Consider the following 27,984-nt stretch of genomic DNA (forward strand, 5'->3'; position numbering starts at 1 on the left):
TTAGTTATTGTGGTTAAAAAACACAAAATACAAAAAGAGTCATTGTTGCTGGTTGGTTTTTGTTCTGTCATGTCCAATTCTTAGTGATCCCATTTGGGGTTTTCTTGACAAAATACTGTGGTATGCCATTTTCTTCTCCAGCTCATTTAACAGATAAGGAAAACTGAGGCAAACAGGGTTAAGTGACTTACCCAAGGTCACACAGCTAGAAAGTGTCTGAGACTGGAGATGAGCCTTCCTGACTCTAGGCCAGGTTCTCTATCCACTGCGCCACCTAGCTGCCCTGGTGTTTCCACCTCTCTTTTGTTAAAATATTCTTTATTTTTTTGTTTCTATGTAAAACATATTTCTCATTTGTTGCAATCTTTACCCTCCCCCGCCACAAAAGAGGCAATCTTTTTAACAAAATATAAGGAAAGGAAGAAAAGAAAAAAATGTTCTGTAGTGCTAAACAACATATCAAAAACATGTATTTTGATTATGTAGCTTTTGATTATGTAGCAAAAATTATGCAGCATCCTACCCCCATGGTCCTCTATCTCTGAAAAGGAGCAGAGGGCAATGTTTCCTCATGTCTCTTCTTCTCTGGGGTGAAGACTGTCCATAAAATTTTGATTGTTTTGTTGTTTTTCTTCCCATTTTCATCATTATTGTCCTTATGTGCGTTGTTTTCCTGGCTCTAATTACTCTGCTTTGTACCCCTTCACATACTTCTCCGCATGCTTCTCTTCAACCATCATTCGTCACAGCCCAGTAATAGTCCATTATATTCCTGCACCTCAACTTGTTAAACTATTCCCCAATTATTCGTTATCTGTATTGTTTCTTGTTTGTGTTTGTTTGAGATTTTTCAGTTAATCTGTTGCTGTGCTTAAGCATGTTTTTTTTTTCTTCCCTCCTTGGTAAGGACCTACCAGAGCTTGCGTAGACTTGAGACTCCATGGTCATTTCCATGTCATCTTGTGGCTTTAGAGGAGGACCATAGGAAAATTTACTGAGAAAGATTTTATATTTAAAGCATACATTTTCCAATAGCTAAAAATAGTGACCGTTAAACCACCATTTTTGGACTAGAATAGTGATTTCCTTGGTGAAAGGAAATTCTGATAAGGAAGCTTCTTTATCAGGATGGATTGGCTTCTGCTCTGCAAGCTATTATCTTAAAGAGCTTCCCTAAGCAGCATGGAGAGCTTAAGTGACTTAGAGTAACCTAGGGAGTGTGCATCAGAAGTAAACTCTGAATCAAGGTCTTGCTGAATCAGACGCTGACTCACTATAAACTATACCACTTTATCTCCTTAAATTACCATGGTTATAGTAACATTTGGACTGAATTTTAAGTCACCCTTCTAAGAAAGAGAGGAAGAAGGAAAGAAGGAAGAAAAGAAAGAAGGAAAGAAGGAGGGAAAGAAAGAAAGAAAGAAAGAAAGAAAGAAAGAAAGAAAGAAAGAAAGAAAGAAAAAGAAAGAAAGAAAGAAAGAAAGAAAAAGAAAGAAAGAAAGAAAAGGAAAGAAAGAAAGAAGAAAGAAAAGAAGGAAGGAAGGAAAGAAGAAAGGAAAGAAGGAAGGAAAAAAGGAAAGAAGGGATGAAAGGAAGGAAAGAAAGAAATAAAGACGGAAATAAAGAAAAAAAGTATAATCAACCTTGAAAGTATAAAGTCACCTTCCTGACTGCTATGTACACTTTCCTAGCATTCATTTCAATACATGGATTGTAAAATGGTAGCTAAATATGAACTGTTTATGTGTTCATATTTGAAAATTGGATTGTACAAAAATATTCATGTATTATTAGAAAAATAATCATTGTAGAAGATGCTAACTTATTGAAATTTTTTTCTTATTATAAATAATCATAAATATCCTCCTTACACTAGGTATGGTGCTATATGCTTGCAATCCTTACTTTGGGGAGGGTGAGACTGGTAGATTCCTTGAAGCCAGGAATTCTGAACTGTAGGAAGGCAAAAGCTAACTGGGTATGTACACTAAGGTTGGCACCAAAGTGATGGGTCCCTGGGTGCAGGTAGACACCATACTGCCTAACTACTGGTGAACCAGCCAGGGTCAGAAATGAAACAGGTCAACTCTTCTGTGCTGACCAGCAATAGGATCAGATCTATGAGCAGTACCTGCATTTTTTCAGCTTGGTTGAGATAAGGAGATTCTATCTATGGGGGAAATTCCCCCTAAAGTCCTAATATGGAACTTCATGGTGTTCCGGGTTAGGAACAAAATGTCCTATACCTATACTTGTAGAGAGGAGGCTCTGGAAATTACTACAAAGCTTATGGAAAGGTTTTAGTTATGGGAAGTGCAATGGACTGTACATGTGCAGTATCATGGCCAGTTAGGTAAGTTTGTAGAGGTCAGTTACCAGAAGCTTTGCCATCAGGCAATAGCATTTTTTGACCACAGAAACTCACGAAAACACATGTACCAATGTTGAGAGAAGTTGTGATCTATGTCAGTAGAAGTACATATGTATTTAAAATCACAAATCATTAAAGCAATTAATTTTTCTTTAAGTTTTGTTGATACTTTTTATACCCCAGGAACTTCCTGTTACTTCCAATCCTGAACTTCCTGAACTTCCAATCCCCTCTGAAAATTTGAAAACAAAACTAAACAAACAAATGGAAATAAACAGGGAAGCAAAATCAACAAAACAAAGTTAGATTGGTTTATACTGTGTATATGTATATGTATATGTCTGTATATATGTATATATATGTGTGTGTGTATATATATATGTATATATATACATATATATATGTTTGTGTGTTTGTGTGTGTACTTTTGATTTCTCCAGAGCATTTGAATAACAAAGGACTATATTATAGTACTGCATATGTGACATTTATTCTTGTAATCTCCCATCTTGCTACAATATGAAGCAAATACTTTTCATCATCTGTTTTCTGTGATCAAGAAAAGTTATTCAAATTAATCTAAATTTGGGGGCTTTTTAGGGTTGTTCTCATTTGCATATTTTAGTTGTGTGTATTTTCCCATGATTAAGCTTAGTTTGCTCTGTATCAGTGTATACAAGTCTTACCAGTGTCTTTGAATTCCTTATATTTATTATTTCTTATGGGAAAATACTTTCTTAAAGTAATTAAGGTATATAATACAAGGTTACTTTTAATGCAGTTATATATACTATTAAACTGTAATATATCACACAATCTAGAATAATGTATCAGTAAGGCAATAAACACAACATCAATGATAATCGTAAATATGCCTATGTAGCTCTGTATCACAAAGCTTGAGAGACTCTCCATATAGAAGATAGAATAAGTAAAACATTTATTCAGACACCAGATAATCATATCCCGTAACCAAATGTTCAGCTCCCACAACCCATTGGCCCACATTATCATAACAGCAAGGAACTTAAAACACAGTATCACAACGTGGAGCCTCACCATCCCAAAACCTCTCCAACCCCCTTCTGGGGTCTTCCCAAAAACAAACTCACAATGCAGCAATCATGGTCGATTTTCTTTACCTCATCTCTAATTATCACAACTGCCTTTAACAGCCATAACATCTCTCTCTCTCTCTCTCTCTCTCTCTCTCTCTCTCTCTCTCTCTCTCTCTCTTTCTCTCTCTCTCTCTCTCTCTCTCTGTCTCTCTCTCTCTCACTCTCTCAGCATTTCCTGTGGCAATTTCCTTTTCCTCTCAGTGAGTTCCTCCCACCACTTGTGACTTAGGCTTCCTGTGACATAAGCAGGTCACATGACCTATTAATGGGTGGGAAAGATCTTCAAATCTAAGTTGCTATTACATATGTGAAAATACGTTTCTTTTTTTCTAGCTGTGTCTTTATACAAGCTATTGTTTCCTGAGTAGATTTTAAGCCTATCAAGTAATAGACTGTGTATTCCACTATTTTCTATCTTTCATAGTTCAAACCATGCTAATAATACTCCACTTATTCAGAGATCAGGCTTCTGACCAAAACAAAAAATTGTCTAGAATATTGAAAGGCAAAAATTTCTTGACCTCTTGAAAGTTTTTTTTTCCCTAAAGAGGCCCAATCCAGATCTGCTCCCTTGGATACTTTACCTAAAAGAGTATGTTCCCTGATAAATCTCAAACTTAGAAAGTTAGAATGTTTAACTGTTACTTTGTAGGGAACCACCATCTTCCTAGTAACCCATTGTCTAACCTAAGTGTCCTTCTCAACTCCTCACTAACTCTCACCACCTCATATCCAATCTGTAGTCAACTATTGCCAATTCTACCTGCATAACATACCTGATTCACTCCTCTGTTCACTCTTTGTTCACTTTGTAACATTTTTGATGAATGCTACCCACCAGATATTGGTGGTACAGCTAGGTGGCATAGTGGATAGAGCGCTGGGCTTGGAGTCAGGAACACTCATCTTCCTGAGTTCAGATCTGGCCTCAGACACTTACTAGCTGAGTGACACTGCCCAAGTCACTTAACCTTGTTTGCCTCAGTTTCCTCATCTGTAAAATGAGCTGGAGAAAGAAATGACAAACCATTCTAGTGTCTTTGCCAAGAAAACCCCAGATGGGGTCCCAAAGAGTTAGATACAACTGAAAAATGACTGAATAAAAACCATTCTGGTATAGACCCTCATTACCTCAAGACTGGATTATTGCAATAAAAAATGGTTGGTCTCCTTGCCTCAAATTTTTCTTCATTTCAGTTTATTCTCCCCTCATGTCTCAGATTGGTCTTCCTAAAGCTCAGGTCTGACCATGTCACCCCTTAGTCAATAAACTCCCAACTCCTCAAGGATCAAGTATAAAATAGTTTAACCTTCAAAGTCTGGTCCCCTTCTCTACCTTTTACCTCATACTCTGAGATCCAATAATATTTCCCTCTCTGCTGCACTTCCTACAAGATACTTCATATTCCAACTCTAGGCATTTTCACAGGCTATTCTGATGCCTGAAATTCTCTCCCTCCTCACCTTTGCCCCATGGCTTCCCTGGCTTCCCTCAAGTCCCAGCTAAAATCTTACCTTCCACAAGAAGCCTTTTCCATTCCCCCTGTGTCTTCCTTTTGTTGACTTTCTCCAATTTTTCCTGTAAACATTTTATTTATACAAAGTTGTTTCTATGTTGCTTCCCAAATGAACTATGAGCTCCTTGAGGTCAAGGACTATCTTTTGCCTTTCATTATACCCCCAGTGGCCATCTCTAGTCATCTTGACTTATGGCTTGCCCCTAGACTCAGCTGACTCTGGAGGAGAGAGTGAGGCTGGTGACTTTGCACAGCTCTACCTCACTTAAATCCAATCCACTCACAAGTCAAGACATCATCTTCATGATGTGATTGGTTCTCTTAGAGAATAAAGAACCAACAACAATCTCTAGCATTTAGCCTAGCGTCTGGCACATAGTAAGCACTTAAGGAATGTTTGTTGCTCGACTAATTGGTTTATTGGTTTTAAATAATTTTAAAAGTAGGGAGAAATCAATGCCACAAAACACATGTACTTTCCTATAATTCCTCACCTTGAACATTACCAAACTAAAAGTGTATATCAATAGGTTTACTGATTTAATAAGTTTAGTTATCAGCATTACTAGCCAGTAGTTTATTAGAAATAGAGATAGAATTAGGAAGAAGATACCTGCTAGAGCCTTATAGTAGTGAAGAATGACAATAGGAAATGCAGGATTCAGAAGAATTCTAAAGGCATTGCACTCTGTATACATTTAGTGCAGGGGAAAAAAACTGAAATGCAAAATCCATTTCTCAGTGATTAGTGAGCATCATTAACTGACAGAAAAAAATTCACAGTGATCATTTTCCATAATGGTGACCCTTAGTAGTTGAAAAAGTTTAAGTTATGTTTTCTGTGCTCTTTTTTTGAGTCAAAGAAATATATAATCCATTTAAGACTTATTTTCATTGATAACCATTAGAATAAAAATAAATTTGGCATCCTGAGGGATATGTACCAGTTGTCTGGAAAATTAACTTATGTATTATACCTCATTTCCTTACAACAGGGATATCCAGGACCCAGCTTTATGTGGGAAAAGTGTACTTTTCATTTCCCCAGAGCCTTTGTATTACCAAGGTAGAGGGACAGGAGGTAGATGCCACTGAACCATGAGAAAGGGTCATGCTAGCAACATATGGTTATAACACCCTTCCTTCAGCCTTGGTCTTCCTACTTTAAATTCCTGAGAATCCAGTTCTGGGCTATGCCTCACTCCTTGTTGAAAATACCCTCAGGTCACAAGTGAACTGTTGGCAGACCCCTGGCCTACAGGGCACTATGCTTTAGGAGACACTAAGTACTTAATAAAATGTCTTTGACTGCTAATTTTTACTTTCTCCTAGAAATCTAATTCTAAGACAATCCTTTATTCCATATAAGACAGCAACGGTTCAGTAAAGAGTAGGGTGTATATCATATAATCATATTTTCCTTGTCCCCTATCCATGTAACAAATGACCTTGAAGCCTGTATAAAATTACAGAACATTTATGCTTTTGAAGATGTTTCTTGGCTGCCATTTTATTGCAAGATGTCCGATTAAATCACAATTCAAACTTTGGCTCTAGCTTGCTGGTATATGAAATGCCATCAAAAAGAATCAATTAAAGAAGTTATCACAGAAACAAAGTTGGAAGGCCCAAAGTAATGAAACAGCTTTAGTATTGTTTTGGTCAACTAAGAAAATAAATTATTACCTCTCTTGGTATTCAAAACCCAGTCATCTTTATCTCAAATATCCTTTTATTTTAAGAGCTTGAATTTGGAATCAAATGACCTGATTTCAAATCCTGCCCTGCTATGTGACTTTGAGCATGTCATCTTTCTAGGCCATGGCATATTTATGTGTATGATAAGAGGACTGGACTTGATGACCTCTGAGATACCTTCTAGCTATATATCTATGGTCTTATGGTTTATGATTCTACCCAGACAGTCTTGCATAATTTTTAAAAAAATTAATATTTCATTTTCCCTAACTATGTGTAAAAACAAATTTAACATTCTTTTTTTCAAATTTTGAGTTACAAATTATCTCCTTCCCTTACTCTTCTCCCTCCTTCATTGAGAGGGAGAACAATTTGATATAGGTTATACATGTGCAGTCACTGCATAATTCTTTGGGACTCAGTTTCTCATTTGTAAAATGGAACAATTGACTTAGTTGATCTCTGAGATCTCTTACGTCTCTACATCTATGACCTCACAATCTTCAGAAACTAGGAAGTTTTCAAAAACTTAAAGCTAACTTCTCACTTGAGTGTAGAAAAAAGAATTCCAAAATAATATAACTTCAGCTTCTTAATATACATTATAAAAAGGAGCACAGTTACCCAAATTGAGTACTGCTGTACTTCTAAATATCCGTAATTTCATTGGTATAGTTCGCCTACACAAAATATATAACAACCAGCCCATGACTTCAGCTTAGATCAGAAGACCTGAGATTCATGGATAGATTTCAAGAGGATCCAAGAAGATCTTTATCTTCATCAAATTCTAACTGAAATCTAGCATTTTTTTCAACATATGTTTTTAATGTAAGTAATAAAACTATTTTGAAAAGGAGTTCATAGGGCTTCGACCAACTTCTAAGAGGTCTATGACCAAAAAAAGTTTAAGAACCCCTGGGTTATATGGTATTTGAGTATTTTTTTGCCTGAAAAATTCATTGTCCTGAAACCAACGTGGGGATGTCTCTCTAATTTTACTTAGGCTGACCTTTAGGTATTGCACACATTGTGCATTAGCAGGCCAGTACTTAGAACCACAGATTCAAAACTGAAGGGATCTTAGAGGTCAATTAGTAACCCTTCACCTGCTCTCCCCCGCCCCCCAAACTACTTTCTACCAAACTACTGCTCCCTTTTAAATTAGGAAAATATGGTCCAAAGAGGAACAGTGACTTGGCAAAATTCACACAGTGCCAGAACATGAACCTTGGTGTCCAAGGCACTTTCCACTGTCTCATTCTGCCTGTTGGAAGCATGTCTACCTTGGCACAACTCACCGAAGCTCATTCTTGGTTGGCAAGGTCATTTTTATACTCTGAACAGGAACCTGAGGAAGACTTTTGTGGAGGAATTCCACCACCAAAGTATTTGGGTAATAAATAAAAATCTGTCAGCTCTGATTAACTATACACCTTCAGGGGCTTCACCATGTCATTTGGGGTAAAAATAATTTTGTGATGATCTGGAAAGTAAAAACAGAGGAAGCGAGAATGGATTTCAAGCTCGAGTGTTTGAGAGTGAAGAGCTATTACTGGGTATTAGCTGTTTGATGTCTGTCTTTTCACAGTAGCACAAGAGCTAATTCCTGTGGCCTTTGACCTCTGAGTGTCCTGTAACAGAGGATTTGAATGAATCTGCCGCTTATCTGTCACCCACCACATTTGATATTTCTAGGCTCTGCTTTCAATTATCAGTCATTAGGGACAGCACTGAGTCATCTCAAGAGAAAACTCAGAGAACCTTTGACCTGTTTTTGTCAGATAACCACAAATATTCGCTGCAGATAAACTATCATTCATTGTATTCCAGATGTAACTGAGGGGACTTTGTTGTGTATCAGCTTACTGTAACCTCTCTCACCTTGAGGTGGCTGGAAATGGACTGGTTTACTTTACTGGTCCTGGAGAAGAATTCACAGGGTCAAACAGTGAAATCTGGTCACATTAGAATAGTTGACCTCCAGCTGTCATGAGATCTGTTAAACCCACAGGTTTTTCCATTTAAGAAGAAACGCAATGAATTATTTACTACAAGATAGTTATCAGAAATTCACATATACTAAGTAACTCCATTATACTTGCAGGATATTTTTCTAAAATTCTTATAAACATACCTTTGACCACAATCAATTGTATTTTTTAAGAGACATTAATATTGCTTTGTTTGAGGCAGGATTTGAATCCAGGTTTTCTAACTCTAGATTCAGTACATCGTGTTTCCTTTTGCAAATGGCAAGCCTACCTTAAAATAGACATAACCTTCATTAGACAGCTTTTAATATCCATTTGTGCATGCAATAAAACAAAACTTGTTAAATGTATACCTACGAGGTACTACCCTTCTAGGATCTTATCCCAGAGAACTGTCTTGATGCTTTGTTGACATTAACTAGGAAAAATTTTTATAGCATTAGAGATGATTCTTTTGTCATTGCTGTTTACCACAGAACTAATTATTGGTAAAACTATGGATAGTAATGAATTTCCTAAGTCATTCTATATATTCTATTCCCCCATTCCTCACAGGAAAAAATCTTATAAATGAATATAACCCTATTCAAAAGCACCCATAGATGTATATACATCAGGATCATCGCTATTGGTTGGTATAATTTTTCAGAGATTATGTGAGTAGCAAGACTGAGAACTGGTTCCAATGTTCAATTGAGGTATAGAACTGAGGCACTAGAATTTTTCCAGTGTGGTCAGTTTCATTCATAGATGTATGGGCCCAACTTGTATATTTTTTATATTTATTTAGTAGCCTCAGAATAATTTGGACATTATCCCATAAAATAAATGTAGCACAGTTATCAATATGTCTATGTTCCAGATAAAGAAGTTGACTTTCAAAGAAACAAAATGACTTACTGAAGGTCAGAGAGCTCAGTTAACTGTTTAAGTAAGTAGTCACTAATTATTGTCAGAACAGTGGAGAGGAGAGTGAATATTTGTCATGCTTGGGTTCTGCTCCTATCTCTCTCCTTGGTTAACTTTATAATTATGGACATATAATGTAACTTTGCTATGTGTCTTCAGGAAAAGGAGAATTATCATGCTTGGCGTAACTCATATGGTTGTTGCAGGAATCAAATGACAAAGAATGACAAAGAGTATCATGTTTTATTTTCCTGTATGTTTGTTGTTGTTAAATTAAACATCACTCTGAACTGATTGTTATATATAATATTAAGCTCACCTGATAATAATAGACAAGCCCTCAGGCTACAATTATTTCAATTTCTAAAGCTAATATTATACTAAAAAATTCTTTATGCCCTAAGTTGTCTCTTTAAGAAATAACATTTCAATTATGTAATTGTATATTATTAAGTGAATTGTTTTCTAAAAGGCCTTTAATTTGTGAAGATTTGGCTCAATGAATTTTTAAAAAAATATTTACATGTAGGGGTATTATCCAGATAAATCAAGACTGCAGATGTTTGAAGAAATTCAATATCATTCTTAAAGACTTTCAAGGAGATAGCTGTGTGTGTGTGTGTGTGTGTGTGTGTGTGTGTGTGTGTGTGTGTGCACCCCAGAATTACACATTCTGCTGTGATAATACAGGCTCCTAGTATTACTAACCTCTGAAATTTGCCACATTCTGCTTCTATGGAATTAACTTGTACAAAATGCTTATCTTAGTTACCTGTCTACAAGAATGAGGTACAAACTATTAATAAAATTTCATATGGCTAGCCTTATGTTCCTTAGCAGAATAGCCAATAGGGGATGTTGCAGAATAATAGATATTTATAACCATTTAACACCTTTCCCCCCATTTCTTATAAAATACAGCATAGATAAGTAATAGTTTTGTAAGTAATCTCTTAATGATTTTTACACTCAGCAGCAAATTATGATCTGTATTCTTTCAACAGCTGGTTGAGTTCCTAGGAGAATACTATCTATTCCATTGCGCTGTCTATTACAGCTACTGAAGTTGTTTTGGTCTTCCAAGTTATAATTCTTGTGTAAGAGAATAAGACAGATTGCATATGGATGTCATTCCTTACAAATTGAAGTTAAATAGCCATACAGATAAAACCTATTATCTCCTGTGTTAATTCCTCTCCTCTGATATTGCCAACAGACACATTTGCTGCATATAATTTTTACACAATGCCTGATATGATAAAAACATCCAGACAAAACTTCATTGTTTAAAAAAATTATCACTCATTATTTCCTGCTAAATTGTATCTCAACAATAAAAGACTTCAGCATACATCTTTAAAAACAAGTTTAATCTTTGTGTAACTTTTCCAATTTTAGACAGTGTTGGCGCCCATATGCGGATCGAATCCTGTTTCTTTTCACTGTCAACCCATTTATCGCTGTGAAACATTCTATGCACTTTATCTTTCCTTTTTACATTGATATTACCCTTGTAAAATAAGAAATAAAATGGCAAAACAGCCCATCTTTTTTAAACTTCAATCAGTATGGTTTCGGCCATCCACCTTAAACAGGTGAAACATGTCAGCAAAATGGAGTACTGAGATACAGGTTAGAAATTTCTTGTCAGAATTATTAAGCTATTTTAAGGGCAAAGATAGTTTAAAATCCACCTCTCCTCCCTATAACCTTTTTCTTTTCCTCCCCCACCCCCATACACCATGCTATGTATGTCCTTTTAGCACTGAAGTATTTTTTTAAAGCCCACTATAAACACAGATAATAAGAACATTCTCTTTTCATTCCTGACCTGATTTAAGTGGTGAATGGCTGAGTTTGATGTCTTGGCATTCATGACCAACAACTGAAATAGCTTCTTAAGTGGAAAACTTCAGAATATATAGATAATACTAGGTGGAGGGAATGGGGGTAGGGAGGAAGATACTGATAACTTTTCTCAAGTATTTGAACGGCTATCATGTGAAAGAGAAATTAGACTCATCCTGTTTGGCCCCAGAGGAAGGGATAGAAGCAATGGGTAGAAATCACTGACTGAAAAATCACTTAACCTCTCTATATCTGTTTCTTGTTATGTAAAAGGAGAAAGTTGAACTAAGAGATCACTAAAGTCTCTTTCAGCTCTAGCCCTGTTATCATAGACCCCTGTCTGTAAAGTGGCTCTTTGGGATAATGGCGATGTCTTTGGCTCAAAGACAGAGTAAGACTGACTGGTCCAAAGGGTTACCTTTGATTCCATTTGCATGGTATTATAAGTATTTGAGCCTACTAGCAAAATTTGGCAGTTGCTTTGCATAGAATTATGGACCTGAGGTTGAGGTTAATGAAGTAGGTTGGGGAGAGGTATATTTTCTTGCCCTAAGAAAGCTTTGTAGATTGAGTTTATAGGTTTAAATGAACGAAAACTTTCGCTTGAAGTTAGAAGAATTGACCGTTTCTGTTTTCTCCCCAAAAGCATAAAAATAATGGGAAAACATACTGCATTTATTTGAGAATATTGTGTTTTTCAATAAGAAATGTATCTTTTCCTGCAATGATTAATGAAACGATTTGAGAAATTTAAAGGTTATTAGTAAATAGAAGTATATGTTGAACCATGAATAAGAAAAAGACAACACATTGAATAGATTTAGAGCCAAGAAATAGAAACAGGAAGACATAGATAAAAGTCTTGCTTCATACATATGCTAGCCATGTTATCTTAGATAAGTTAGTTAACCTCCGAGTCTCCAGATTGGTCTCTAAGACTACAAGTTACTACAGAACTTCTAGTCTGCAGTAATGAAGGGAATTGTCATACAGTATTTTACCTAACCAATAAAATAGAGGTCTGGGCTAAAAATCATAATAACAGCACCAAAAAACCATAAAAAATAAAGTTATTCATGTCCTATGTTATGCTTTTTTTACATACCTTTCCATGGTCCCAAATGATTCATTTTTGAGTTTCAATGCCTAGTTTATGGTTAGTTTTTAAAAAAGGAAGCAAGTAATTTAATGTTTACAAAGAGTTCAAAACAGTACGGTCTACATAAAACAATGTTTCCTTTCACCCCAAATGTGCGTTTTAGGAATGTAGTTCAGAATCTTAACTCATTCTTCTGTAGGGAGGCCAGCTACTTTTCACCCCCACAGGAATCTATGGGAACCTCAAGAAATGGCAGGAGAATTTTCTCTATTGCTACCAGTTGAGCTGCCATTCCAGTGTATTCTCTGCACTGTTAACTTCTAGGGATAGCACCGCAGTTACATTGAACTAATTATTATCAAATATTTTTTACAAAAGGATGTTTTCTGAGAGGATATAACAAAAGCATACATTAAAAAGCATTCCCCCCCAACATCAAGGGGTTCACTAATTCTATACTACCTCTGTTGCTGGGGAGAGTGGGCTCAAACTTAAAACAGTTTTTATATAGAATTTATTCAATCCACCAAATTCACTTTGAAATTTGGCATGGGCAATGCATGGGTAATTCTCTTTTTGTTTATACTGGGTCAAAAGAAGATCACTCGGTATTTGGGTCCTCACTGTCTGGGTTCTGAAAGACTTTAAGCTCATACTCCAATTCCAAAACCTTAGGGGGTCCAAATGTCCTGACCTTTTGCAAATTTGCACAGTCATAGCCATCTCCAGTGCTTCTTCATCTAAAAGCTGGAGAAAAATAGACAGAACAGAGGTAGGATTAACAGGAGCGCCATTTCCAGGTTGTGTTACAGACCTGTTGCAAGATAAAGGTCTAAGACCCTTCTCCTGATGAAAAGGCTCATTCCTTCCATCTGTATTCAAACATAGCTAGGCAGGAATAGACAATGTCCAAAAGGCACTAGCTAGTGTCTTTTGAATGGACTCCAGTACTAGCTTAGCAGCGAATCAATAGTCTGTACTTAACAGACCAGAACCAATTATAAAAGGCTTGCTCTTGCCCCAAATTAGGGAGAATGGCCTTTCCATCACAAATTATCATGCCTTCCTATTTGAAGACTCCCTATCTTCTTCCAAAGGGAGACTGAAACAGCTAAGGATATTGCACATGCTTATAAGGACTAGGCTGAGCCAGTCCTCAATTATAAGGAATGAGAGTGGACTTATATTGTTATGCCTTTTGATAAGCATGCTACATATATTCTTAGTGTCTTTATTCTTGATATCTGGAATACTCTACTTCACCTCCAACTCTTAAAATTCCTAGTTTATTTCAATGCTTGGCTCAGATAATTTGTTAGATGAGACAATTCCAGACACTCCCCACCTCCCATCTGCCACCCCGAGGTATGCGTCCCCATTACCTAGTATTTTTAATATGTTTTATTTATACTCATATATGTATGTGGTGTTCCTTCACTGATAGATGTAAGCATCTCAAAGTCTGAGACTGTTTCATTTTTTTTGTATCCTTGACCCTTATCACAGTGGCTGGCATACAGGAGCCACTTAACAGAAGCTGGTTGATTGATTAGTGCTTTGGTGAGTTTTTTAACCCTCCAATTTGTTACATGTTGCAGTGGTTTTTATAATGGGTAGCTTGTCCAGAATGAATCTTACAATAATAAAGGATGGTCATGTGAAGCCGTGACACTCCTTGATTATAAATGGCATCTGACAGTCCATTCAAAATCCTTTCTGGTACGAAGGAACAATTATTTGGATGTGGTTTAGAAACATGTGATGGTGGAGTAGGAAGAGTGATAGATTTGGAATCAGAGAATCTGGATTCAAATCTCATCTCGGTTCCAGGGTGATGTTGGATGATGTGAACTCTCCTAGGCCTCAGTTTCCACATCTGCAAAATAAGAGTCTTAGACCCAATGATATTTATGGTCCTTTGCAACTTTAGAGGCCAGAGTGTCTTCAAATTTGAAGCTTGCTAGCTGTATAACCTTAGACAAGTCACTTAATCTCCCTATTTCCTTATGTGGAAGTAATAATAGCACCTAACTCACAGGGTCATTATAGAGTTGAAAATGGTCACTTATATAGAGTACCTCACACATTAAAGTGCTAAATAAATATTAGTTATTGTTGGTAATTAAAGAAATTTAGAGGAGATATACATCCTATCTCTGTGCCATCGAATACAAATAGGTTTCCTTACATAGAATATATATAATAATGGATGAGTTAATGAATAACTTAGGTATTAAGTAAACAAAGATTATAAAATATCTTGGCAGGTATAAAGGGGAACACTTCCCTTATAAGAGGTAACACAGAAAAATGTCAAAAAAATTGGATAGATCCTGATAGAAGCAGAGAAAGGAATGGAGAGAAAGAGAAAGAGAAATATAGAGACAGACAGTGACAGAAGCAGACACAGACACAGAAAGGCAGATGGAGACAGAGACAGACACAGATAGAGAATGAGATAGAAATGGAGGCACAAACAGAGATAGGAGGGAGAGAGAAATGGGGGAGGGGACAAGATAATGAATCCCAGTAGAATATGCTGATGTAAGTTAGGGAGCCTAATTATATAAAGTTGGGTGATAGAATAGGATGATTTAGGAGTACAACCACAGTCAGATGACAGACAAGTCCCTGAAAACAGAGATCTCCCAAGGAGTGAGTACAAAGGGGAAAAAAGATATTGATGATCCAATTTGTGATGGTAAGAACACTAGGTTGGGAGGCTAAAGACCCAAGTTTTAGTCCTTTAAACTCCCTGGGCCTCTGTTGTCTCATTTGTAATGTGAGAAACAGTGCTGTAGTAGATAGAGATCTTGACACCAATGAGATAAGGGTTCAAACTCTGTCTCTGACACATACAGCCTATGTGACCATGTACAAATCACCTGATCTCTCAATGTCCCCAGAAAAGTCTTTAAGAATATAAGTTACAGAGCAAATTGTGGTAGAGAAAGTTTCCTCCCTGAGAGTTCCCTGAACAAATAAAAACCACATTGGTATAAAAAAGTAAAGATGTTGGACTAGATGATCTTAAAGTTCCCTCTCAGCCCTGATAGTATATGATTCTATAAATACCAGAAGGATACCTCTAGCCCACAGGAGGGATGAAAAAAGGTCAAGTTCATATCCAGGACAGGTATAAGAAGACAGTGGAAAAAATGAGGAGCTTTTGATCCTACTCCTGGTTGCCTTGTAGTTTTCATAATTTACTGTCTACATCTGTATTCCAAAATGACTGAAATCTTAAAATGTAGCCCCAAATGTACTAAATTCCAAAAGGGGAAAATAGACGTAGAACCTTGTTATGTAGGTGGTATGAGCTACTGAATGCGGCTTTGTACTGGGTATTAGGAGACAGAGTTCTGTCACTAACTTGCTGTCATCACCTAGCTTCTCATTCATAAAATAGGGATATTAATTCTTGTCACCTCCTACTCTCATTGATGGAGGCAATCGAGACTACCTTACTGAATATTTTGGGCTTCATTAGGAGAATGAGGCTATGTAAATACCAGTCTCATTCCATTACTCTTTCCAAAGTGCTGCACGGAATTTATTGGCACAATTATGATCCAAGTCAGTGGGATTCAGGCATTTGACATCCTGGACAAATCTACAATGCAACTTTATTCTGTGTGGTATGTTTAATATAAATTTTATGAAACCCTTTGAAAATGTGCCCCCTTAGGGTTTAGGTTAAATAGCCTGGATTAGAAAACTGAAAATTTATAATAAAGGATGAAATTCTAGCTTTCCACTTTATTACACTAACATTTCACAGGGGAATTTTGAACAGTAGATGACTTTACATAATATGGATTCAATACTCATCTGAACTATGCAGGTGCATACTTTATAGCTAGTCCTAAGAAACTCCTTGCTTTGTGGTTATTCCCAGGAATACACTTTTTCCTACATTTCAAATCGGAAATTAATTGTAAATATGGTGTAACATTATGTAATATCTCAAAGTTTGAACTTCAGACTTTTCAGATGTTATCTGAAGACTGTGATGATGGTGATTTCCCTTTTGGGAAGGTCTTGTGATGGAGTTTACAGGTCCAAGCAGAGCTGAGTCTATTCATTGGAAGAGATGCAGTCTTCTCAGAAAACAAATAACTAGAAAATTGTAATATGTATATTATACAACAATAATATATGTACATGTATGTATGAATATATACATATTCATGTGTGTATATATACATTCATTATGAATGCACACATAAGGAAAATATATAAAACTTGCTCAGATATATTTCTATGTTTATTTCTGTGAAGCCAGCTATAGTTGGTTGGATGAGGGCTCAAATAACTGTAAAAAAGAATAAATGTAGGAGTGAAAAGGGGAGAGTGTATTTTTGGGTTAGGTGAGGGCCAACTCCCACCCCACCCCCTGTCCCCAAACAAAAAAAGGTAGAAGAAGATAATGGAAAATCTAGAAAGAACTTTTAATCCTACTCCTGGTTCCCTGGGAGTTTTCATATTTTATTGTTTATATCAGTGTTCAAAAATGACTAAAATTTAACAATGATAGGAGGAAAACCCTTGTGTGTCTTCCCAGTGGAGGAAATCCCTGTTTGAAAATCCAGATATCACCATTCTGAGCTTGACTGAGCCACTGATTTGTTATGAAAGTTTTTGGCAAGTCCTTTAATCTACCTACGCTTCAGTATCTTTATTTTAAAAATGAACCTCACAACATTTCTTTCCCTCTCAAAGTTCTAAGATTATTTATTTTTCCATTAAAAAGTTACTGATGACTTGTTTTTAGACAACAATAGTTTTCCCACATAGCCCCTTTCCCATTTAACTCTCTCTTATAACGAAAAACAGTAATTAAGCAAAACCTATGATGAAATGAGCACATCTGACAATGTGTGCAATATTATAATTCTGTGGCCCCTAGCCTCCTTATCAAGAGAGAAAGGATGTGTTTGTTCATCTATTTTCCGGGTTTAAAATTGGTCATTGCAGTTAATCAGAGTTAAGCTATTTTTAGTGGCTTACATTACTACAGTGATTGGTGCATATTTTTATCTTGGTGCTGCTTACTTCACTCTGTATCAGTGCATGGAAGTCTTCCCATGCTTATCTGAATTCCTCATATCCATAATTTCTTATGGTGAGGTAGGAATTCATGCATTCTTATGTTACAATTCAGGCAATCTCCAATCAGTAGCCGCCCATTTTGAAAATTTCTCTTTCATAGTTTCTACAACAAAATGCTAAAGGAGCAATGGAAAAAGTTATGGCAGCTGTAAATGGGTGGCAGTATATACCTGTCAATATTTTATATGCAAGAAGAAGTTGCAGAAATGATACCTAGTGCATATATCACTGGAAACAGAAGACAGCTGTCTATGTAGAGAGAATGAAGTACTATAGTTGGACAATCCAAATGCCATATTGTTAACATCCAGATATTCTGGAACAGTGAGTAAGCCCTTTACAGAGGTTTTACCGAAAGTATAGATAAGAATGATACAAAATAAAAAGCTATGGAGGGGTTGCAATCTGCATTGTGTGAGGATCCTTCACTCAGATGAAATAATAGATGCATCTAAATACTAAAACAATGAAGTATTAAATACTTAAAAAGTAGTAAAAGGAAAACAACTGAAAATATTAAATACTGCTAACATTACGGAACACAACAAAGGGGCTATTTCTTTGTTTGGATTTACATTTAGAAAAAGCCAGATGAGAGAGAGAGAGAGAGAGAGAGAGAGAGAAAGAGAGAGAGAGAGAGAGAGAGGCAGAGAGAGAGAGAGAAGCAAAGAAGAGAGAGGCAAAGAGAGAGAGGGGCAGAGAGAGAGAGGGGCAGAGAGAGAGAGAGAGGATAACAGAAAGTTAGATGACAGATTGTTGTTGAGTTGTTCAGTTGTGACCAAATCTTTGTGACCCCATGTGGGGTTTTCTTGGCAAAGACACTGGAGTGGTTTGCCATGGTCTTCTCCAGTTCCTTTTACAGATGAGGGTATTGAAGCAAATAGGGGATGGGTGGCTTGGCCAGGGTCACACAGTAAGTATCTGAGGCCAGTTTTTAACCCATGAAAATGAGTCTTCTTGATTCCAACCCTAGTGCTCCATCCACTGCACCACCTAGATGTCCCAGGTCATACATAGATAATAGATACTGTATATAATTATTTAATCAATGCTTTTTCACTTTCTGTGATTCTTTATAGGTGACAAAACACTTTCCTCATAGCTACTTTGCAAAAACAGGAGTATATTATCATTCCTTTTTTATAGACAAGGAAATTGAGGTATAGGATTGGGTCTTCACTAAAGTCACTTATAAGCAGTATCCAAAACTTTCCCCTCCCAGCTCTTAGGAATAACTCCAAGCTGTTTCTCACAATTAATAAAAGTCACAGTTATTTCTGGATTTTCTGTGCTATCATATTCTTTTCTTCCTTTGTGTCTCTATGGTAAAATGAGCAATGGGGTAAGACAGGAGAAAATGTTAATGATAGCACCCATTTAAATATTGAATAATTCAGCAATCATTTATTAAGTACCAAATAGCTGCAAAGTATCATATGAGGTCATGGGTATATAAAGAAGGAAAAAAGGAGGAGTGGTGAGTGAACTTCCCATCCCTTCCCCCAATGACTTTTCATTCTCCTAGTCAGCTAATATTCTACCTGAGGGCCATACATGTCCCTGGACACAGCTTCTGTTTGTCCATTAACAGACTTTCTTTAGTCCTTTTGGGGTGACTGAGAGAAATCAAGATTAAAAAGGGATGGTTCTTTATCTCTTCCCTTGGAGATCAACCTTTTTTCTTGACAAGAATAAACCTCAGAATCATAGAACCTAAGAGTCAGAAAGGATCTCAGAGGTTATCTAGTCCAACTCAACTGAACAAGTATTGTCTCTATAACTACCCTGACAGGTTTCCATTCATTTAAGATCTGGACTGGGGTCCTGTCATTGTCTGTTCTTTGGGATCTAGAGAACCTTCACTTCTGCCCTAGTACTGTGATTCCAAGTATCCTTTCTCTCTCCAGAATATCCCTTTACCTTCACCATTACCATCTTTGCCTATTAGGTATCTTCTACCTTTTCCTAACATTAACTCTTTTCTGTATTCTGAGATTCTCAAATGCAAACATTTGTGTTTTCTGGAACATTTGACAATAATTTTGTAAATAATATTTTTGTATCAAAACATTATATCATGAAACAAAAATAATAACATTCATACAATCTTGTGATGGAGTAATGTAAGGGCAAGCAAAGTGGGACTTTTTATTGTTTTTTTTCTTTTGTAGTGCTTCTCAGCACTAAGGCAATCAAGTGCCTTTGATTGAGTCTCCCCTTTGTTGTAGGAAGGCCCACACCCTTTTGCTAATTAGCTCACTAGAGGTGTGAAGCCCTTAGGCCCTGCAAAAGGGTATATATACTCTGAGGGTAGGCTAGAACTCTCAGAACTGTGTGAGGAGAGGTTTTGCTTTGAGGCTCACTTGTTGAAAGAGTGTTCCTGTGATTTTGCCAGATGAGACTCTGGGTAGCCATTAAGCAGCCCCCCAGCTTTGAAATTCCAGATGTTGGTGCTTTTCTCACTGGTAACTGTATGTATTGCTATAGTCAGATGGTTAGAAATCCTGTCTGCTAATTTGTGTTATTTGCTCTGTTTGTATAATTTCTGTTTGTATTTTCTCTGAAGTTCAGGGTGCTGACTTTTCCCCCTGAACTAAGTGAATAATATATGCATGTTTAATTAAAATGAGATTGTAAACCCCTTTAAGTTGGTTTCCTTACAAAAGCATATCAAAGAACCTGTGCTAGCAGCCCTCCTATGTGCTGGTGTTGTTGGTCTTACAGAGCCACAGTAGTGGCAAGTAGCATTGTTGTTGCAGGCAGGTAGGTGGCACAGTGAATGGAGCATTGGGTGTGGAATTAAGAAGACTCATCTTCATGAGTTCAAATCTGGCCTCAGACACTTACTAGATGCGTGACTCTAGGCAAGCCACTTAACCCTGTTTGCCTCAATCTCCTCATCTTTAAAATGAGCTAGAGAATGAAGTGGTAAGCCACTCTAATTTCTTTTTCCAGGAAAACCTCAATGGGGTCATGAAGAGTCTGACATGACAACAAAATCCTGTGATGTCATCAATGGGGGTACTCAGTCTAACCATGCAACTCACAATCCATCTATAAACCTTTGTGACTGTTGTCCATGGACTTTCATAAATTTGCCATAAGGGATCCATCTAACAAGCTGAGACCCTTCTGTGATTACACTGACATCATGAAGACACTCATAGATTCAAAGGAAAACACTAATCAGGCCTGTCAATTATTCCTCACTGTCAGCACATGACTGCCCTCCCTTTTTTTTGAGACAAACATCTCAATTCAACAAACATCTATTTAGTGTCTGCTGTGTTCTGGGCACTGGGCTAAGTTCAGGGAATACAAATAATGAAAGTAATGAAACAGCCCTTGACTGAAAAGCAGATGGGGGGAGGGGCGGGGAGAACAGAGGACAAATGTTCCATGGAGTGGAAAACAAGCAGAGCTGCTGATGGAAAATGGAAAGTTACTTGGAAAGTTCTGAGCCCTCTAATAAGGAAGGCTTTGGGAAGAGTGCAGTGCTCAATTCCTCCAATCAGAGGGGAGAAGCAACTGAGGGAGTTGAAAAGACGCTGAGTATCAAAAACTGAATCAATCTGAATGATGAGATTTTAGGTGATTGGCTTATTCTTGGGGAGGCATGATGTTCTTTGGAATAGAAACCAAACAGAGCTGCTGATGACATACTTCAAAATTCTCTATAATTCTTTGTTTCTAATGTGTTGCATCAGGCAAATGCCTTTCCATTGAACTTTGGCAAGCATCAGTTTCAATTCTTTGGTGTCTCATAACTCACAACCATACCAAAAACAAATATGTGGATAAATACGTAACTCACATTTATATACTTTTTAGAGATTACAAAGTGCTAACTCCCACAGTAATTGTGTTATATATGTAATACACCCTCCCCAATTTCATATGAGGAAGGTGATTTTTATTTAATTTGTCCATAGTCATATGACCACTAAACGGCAGAGTCAGACAGTATTCAGATTCTAAGTCCAATGCTTTTCCCCCAACACTGTATCCTTCTATGGAATGTATTCCTAAGGCATATATTTTATGACTTCCTCTGGTAAGTCTAGTCAATAGGCATTTATTAAGCACCTACTATGTGCTAAGTACTGGGGATTCAAAGAAAGGCAAAAAGTCCCTACCCTCAAGGAACTTAAACTCTAATAAGAAACTTTCTGGCCATCGTCTGTTACTGTAAGCATAATTTTTCAATAATTAAGATGTCATTCTACTATTTTACCTGTATCCAGTGTGGTGGATTGCAGAGTAGATACTCAATATTTGTTAACGTATCAGTGTATTTTTATTTCAAAAGTTCTTTTACAAAAAATAATCTTGTCCTTTTCATAATGTATGTGCCATTATAACAGAAGTTAGGGTTAGAATCCATTATAGAAGGATTTAAATCTTCATTAACAGAGAGCATCAAAAGCAAAAAAAAAAATCACAGATCCATGAAATACCCAAGCATGTGGATTTCACTTGACATTGAAACTTTTTACCATGGCTAATTGAGATTTATGAACCCAACAGTTCTACAAAACAGATAGGACTAACAAAGACATTGCATCATTTTAAATGAACCCAGTGGCCAGGCAGCCTGTTTAGTATTTATGTGATACCTACCAGATTCTGTAGTCCATATAGTGCTTGCCACGTTGTCTGAACCTAATCCAAACTGTTGTAGTCTATTCTGAAGCCAATCCATTGTTGCACAATAACCTCTATGTAATGATCTGCCCAACATGTAGCATTCTAATTTCTTCAACATTTTAAAATTCCCTTAGGAGGAAATGTTCCCTGACTTCCATTGGTGGTGGCTGGTGAAGTTGTTTTCTCTTAGTTAAAGAGCAAACAAACTTGTTTTTTCCCCTAAGAAGGCAGCATGATGTAAGAGAAAGAATATTGATTTGGTAGCCAGGAGTCCTGGGTTATTCACCTTACCTCTGAGCAGTCACTTAGCCCATCTCTAACTCAGTTTCTTCATGTGTGAAATGAAGAGATTGGATTAGACTTCTCAAAGTCCAGCACTAAAATCCTGGTCATGTGCATAAGTACAAATACTTCTTGAGCAAATTTGATTTGCAGAGTGGAGGCAGAAGACCAGCCTTCTGCTAGAAGAGGTTAGGAAGACTCTAAGAGACAATATTGACTATATAAATGAAGGGATTTTTTTTTTGGTTTGTTTGTTTTTTGGATTTTTTTAACCATTTCACGTCATGGATCCCTTTTGCAGTCTGGTGAAACCTATGCGTCCCTTCTAAGAATAAGGATTTTAAACAATGGAAAGACATGTTAAAATTTAATTGTTGGTTACTGAAAATAAAGCTGTATTTTACAATCCATTTCTGTGAACCTCCTGAAATATATATTTGAACCCCCAAGGGATTAGGAGCTAAGAACCTCTGATGTAAATGAATTTATTCCCATTACTTAGCCTCTTAAAAAATACCTTATGTCAAAGTATTTGTGTACATATGATAACTCAGGTAGAAGCCTTTACCTTCTTTTCTTCCTTACATGTGTTACCCAATTCTAGCTTCACCTGTAATTCCAGTTACTTCCTTCATATCTGCTTTATTCAAATAAAGTTTGAGAGTGTCCCATGCACTTTCATTTGGTCCACATTTCTAATTACTTTACAACATTCAATTTTAAAACTTTTTTGGATATTCTTTCCATTCAGGTTCCTGGAATTTGTATGAAACCACAGAGGTTTTTTTTTCCCTTTTGAACTGAAGACTGTTGGCTCGTGGAATTTCCTTTAACTGGAAGCATGTCTGGCTTTGTGGTTTTAGTATTTGCCCAGTTTTTATATCATCCTGCTTGTTTGTTTTTATATTTAAAGCTGTAGAATTTACTGTTAATTGCCATATTTTTAAAGGGCTCACTTTTTCCCCTTTCTTTCTTCTTTTTAAACAGTCGAAAGAGACAAGGATTTTTCTCACCAGCGAAGGCACTATAAAGAGTTTCGGTTTGATCTCACACAAATTCCTCATGGAGAAGCAGTGACAGCCGCTGAATTCCGGATATACAAAGACCGCAGCAACAATCGGTTTGAAAATGAAACTATTAAGATTAGCATATATCAGATCATCAAGGAATACCCAAATAGGTATATTTAATTATTTGCTTGTTTGTTTATTTGTTTGCTTATTCATTTATTGAGGTAACTTCCTATTTTTGAAAACTAATTTAATGTTATAGCTAAACACCATTTCAAAATATCTCATTATGCCATGTATTTGCCTATACTAAGAGGTCAAATCATGTTTCCCACCTCCAAAGTGATGTGCGGTGTAGCTCCAGCTCCTGCCAAAATTGTAAAGGGGGTGAAATTTATAATTGATGTCCTTCAATTCTCCCTTTCTCAGCCTTTCCTCCCTCTCCTTACATCCTTTCTTTCATACGAGTCATCCGTGCTGTCAATGGCCATGGCTCTGGATGTGAAATTATCCCTACATCCCTCCTCCCCCAGTAAAATTCACATTTCTTCAAAGCCAGATTTCATGAGGAAATACGTTACTAAAGTACTAATTACTGGTAACAGTTCTAGGAGTTGTCCTTCCAAGGGACATCTATGTGAGAGCTTTCATAATATCATAGGATCATAAATCCTAGGAAAGGCACATTAGAGGTCATTCAATTCAACCCTCTTATTGTATGGGTGAGGAAACTGAAACCTGTGAGATTAAGTGATTTACCCAAAGTCCCCCAAGTAGTAACAGAAATAGGATTGAAACTTAGGTCCTCTATTCTCAGATCCAGTCCTAAAAAGGACTCTGTCAGATTATGGCCCCCTGGCCCAATCTGGAGCCAAGCTCCAGCAGTGGTAGCTGGCTGTCACAATCTAACCAGATCACACCAGCCCCTAGGATCCCTCCTACTACGTTCTGACACCAATTAACTAGTTCCTTTTTTCTTCACGTGCACGGACACGACATGTCTCCATGTACCCCAAACCCAAATAGATAGGTTCCAAGGGAATGACATCAACTCGAACAACCCAGTAATAACAGGGTATTATCAGAGCAATGTGAATGAGAAGCTGTTTAGATCACACGGTTCTATGAGCATTGCAATTATGGGGTACCAAATGTTATTCAATAATGATCTATTCCACTGAAACAGAAGCAAGTTGCCAGACCAAGATCAACAAAGTTAAGGATAATAATTAATAATAATAATGATGATGATGATGATGACGATGATGATGATGATAATGATAATGATGATGATGATGATGGTGATGATACTAAAAGTAATAGCTGACATTAACTAAGAGACCTTTACTGTGCTAAGCATTTTATAAATATTATCTCATTTGATCCTCATAATAACCCTGTGAGGTAAGTGCTATTATCCTTTCCATTTTCAGATGAAGAACCTGAAGCAAACAGAGGTGGCTTGCCTAGGTTCACACAGTGTCTGAGGCTTAATTTGTTTGTTTGTTTTTGGGGGTTTTTTTTGGAGGGGGGAAGTCAGGGCAATTGGGGTTAAGTGACTTGCCCAAGGTCACAAAGGCTAGTACATGTGTCAAGTGTCTAAGGCCAGATTTGAACTCAGGTCCTCCTGACTCGAGGGCAGGTTCTCTACTCACTGTACCGCCTAGCTGTCCCCTGAGGCTGAATTTGAACTCAGTAAGTGTTCTATCCGCTGAACCACTGCCACTGACCCTTACAGGTTATCAGTTTCCCAGAAACAGGAACATGCCAACTAATAGAGCTTATCTTTGCTGCATGAACCCCCAAGGAGCTAGGTTAAGAACCTGTGATATAAATGAATGTTTATAGCTTTTTTCTCTTTTCCTTCCAAACCTATATATTTGTAGTTTGATGTTTTCTGATACTCTTTCCATCCACACCTTGTATGGAGAGAGATGCGTGCTTTTTGCCAAGGGCAGAAGATTGCGTTTAGATCTCTAAATCCCTTAACATTTGCAAGGTGGCGGTGGAGGTGTTTAAGGGTTAATGAGTGTGTGGTGGAGACTAGACTTATCACCCTTGTTGTTTAGTTGTGTCCTACTCTTCATGACCCCATTTGGGGTTTTCTTGCAAAGATAATAGAGTGGTTTGCCATTTCCTTCTCCAACTCATTTTGTAGATGAGGAAAACTGAGGCAAACAAGGTTAAGTGACTTGCCTAGGGTCACACAGTTAGCAAATGTCTGAGACCAAATTTGAATTCAGGTCCTCCTGACTCCAGGGCTGGCGCTGTACCACCTAGCTAAGTAATCGCCCTCGTAATTTGAATTATTAAAGATTACAGAGAATATAAGCCTTAACACAAAGCAAAACTTATCTAATTGTAAAATTCAACAGTTTGGCAAATAGATGATGGAAGATGTTTTTGGTCTTTGGATCCTTCCAAGGCCCCTAAAATCACACAGCAGAGTCAACCGCCTACTCTATTTATATGTGAGCCATGGTGTGCATTTTGTTTTATTTTATTCTACCATAGAAAGCTTACATGGGCAATGATCTCATCTTGTGATAAAAGCATAATATAATTGTCATTGTGGGTTGATGAATAGAGAAACTTCCTCAGAGTCAGGAAAACCTGGGTTAAACTCCTTTCTCTGACATATTGTTTGTATCACCCTGGGCAAGTCACTAAACCTTTCACTGTTACTGGCAACTCTTTTAGATAATAAAGTGTTGATCTGCAAAAGTATAAGAAGTTTCTCAATAGGAGCTCGTTATTTTTAATGAAATCATAGGTCTATAAACATATATATATATGTGTGTATGTATGTATGTATATATACATCCACCCACCCCCCACCCCCCCACACATACACACAAGATTTTTATAATTTCATTCCAACATCATTACCATTTAGTTCCTAGGAAGTGATAGATTAAAACACCATTTCATGTGTGATGGGAACAACTATTTCATCACTGCTTATACGTTGTGCAACTGCACTCATAGAAGAATTTATATTTAGTTGCTCCTAATATAAACTACCATAAGCTATTGCTACAACAGTTGCTACTATTTCTTACCTCTGGACCAGTTTTGTGACCTATACCATGGAAGTATTTTCTGTATCCCCTGGGTGGCCACCCAGTCTATGGTAAACTGTCGTATCAGTGTCCTTTCTTTGTCTCTCTGCGCTTTCTTTTTATCCTCATTCAAATACATACCTGGATTCCACCTTCGCATTTCTCAATTTACATGTAGTTGTCTATTTTTTTTTTTGATACTGGGTTTCCCAAACTTAGCCAGGCTGAAAGCACAATGGCCAATCACAATTCTGATCTCACTGCCAACACATGAGCTTTGACCAGGTCCATTTTTAACCTGGTTTATCCTTCCTTAGGCAGCTAGTTGTCCACCATCACCACCACCCCACTCCTAGGGTGATTGACGCTGGATTTAATTTGGACACTTGATCAAATTCAACTCTTTTGTTTCAGTCATTTTTCAGTCACTTTGTGACCACGTTTGGGGTTTTCTTGACAAAGATAATAGAGTGGTTTGCCATTTCCTTCTCCAGCGGAGATAAGGAAATGGAGGCAAACAGGGTTGAGTGACTTGCCCGGGGTCATTCAGCTAGCATATGTCTAAGGCTGGAGTTGAACTCAGAAGATGAGTCTTCCTGATTGCAGGCCTGGTGCTCTAACCACTGCGCCACCAAGCTGCCCTACTTCAGCTTAGAACTTCTGAGCTCAACAAATTCATCAGCTTCAACTTCCCCAGTAGCAGGGATTTCAGGCCTGTACTACCAAACTCCATGTCTATAAAACCAGGCCCCCTTCTACCTTTCCAGTCTTCTTATACCTTACTCACCTTCATGTATTCTTCCATTTAGGGACAGTGACCCCTTTGCTATTTCTCAAACAAGACACTCTCGTCTTTCTTTTCTGGGCATTTCCACTGCTTGTTCCCCGTTATCTGGAATGTTCTCTCTCCCCATCAATACCCCCTGGCTTCCCTGACTTCTTTCAGGTTCCTGCTAAAATCTGACCTTCTATAAGATACCTTTCCCAACTCTGCTTAATGCTAGTACCTCCACTTTGTTTATTATCTCCAACGTATCCTGTATTTATCTTGTTTGTACATAGATGTTTTCACTCTGTCTTCCTCATTAGACTGTGAGCTCCTTGATAGCAGGCACTATTTCTTCACCAATCTCCCCTCTACCTTTTCTTTGTATCACCAGAGCTTAGCACAATGTCCAGCACATAGTAGGTACTTAATAAATGTTAGTGGAATTTCTGACTGACCATATACATAGTAGAGGGTGTTTAAGGATTTTTTTGGGGGGTGGGTCTAATCAGTGATTCTAAGTACAGAAACTCCCTCTGTCAATGCAGCTG

The 27,984-nt window shown here is 37.2% G+C and overlaps 1 protein-coding gene across 1 annotated transcript in view; it reads left to right on the forward strand.

The window, feature by feature from the left end:
* Nucleotides 1–27,984, forward strand: part of BMP5 (bone morphogenetic protein 5) — a 173,899-nt gene that overhangs the window by 50,755 nt on the left and 95,160 nt on the right. Inside the window, exon 2 of the mRNA XM_036769333.1 lies at nt 23,583–23,775. Coding sequence (XP_036625228.1) covers nt 23,583–23,775 — 193 coding nt within the window. The remainder of the gene's footprint in view (nt 1–23,582; nt 23,776–27,984) is intronic.

Source organism: Trichosurus vulpecula, chromosome 7 (assembly GCF_011100635.1).
Source record: "Trichosurus vulpecula isolate mTriVul1 chromosome 7, mTriVul1.pri, whole genome shotgun sequence".
Taxonomy (NCBI): Eukaryota; Metazoa; Chordata; class Mammalia; order Diprotodontia; family Phalangeridae; genus Trichosurus; species Trichosurus vulpecula.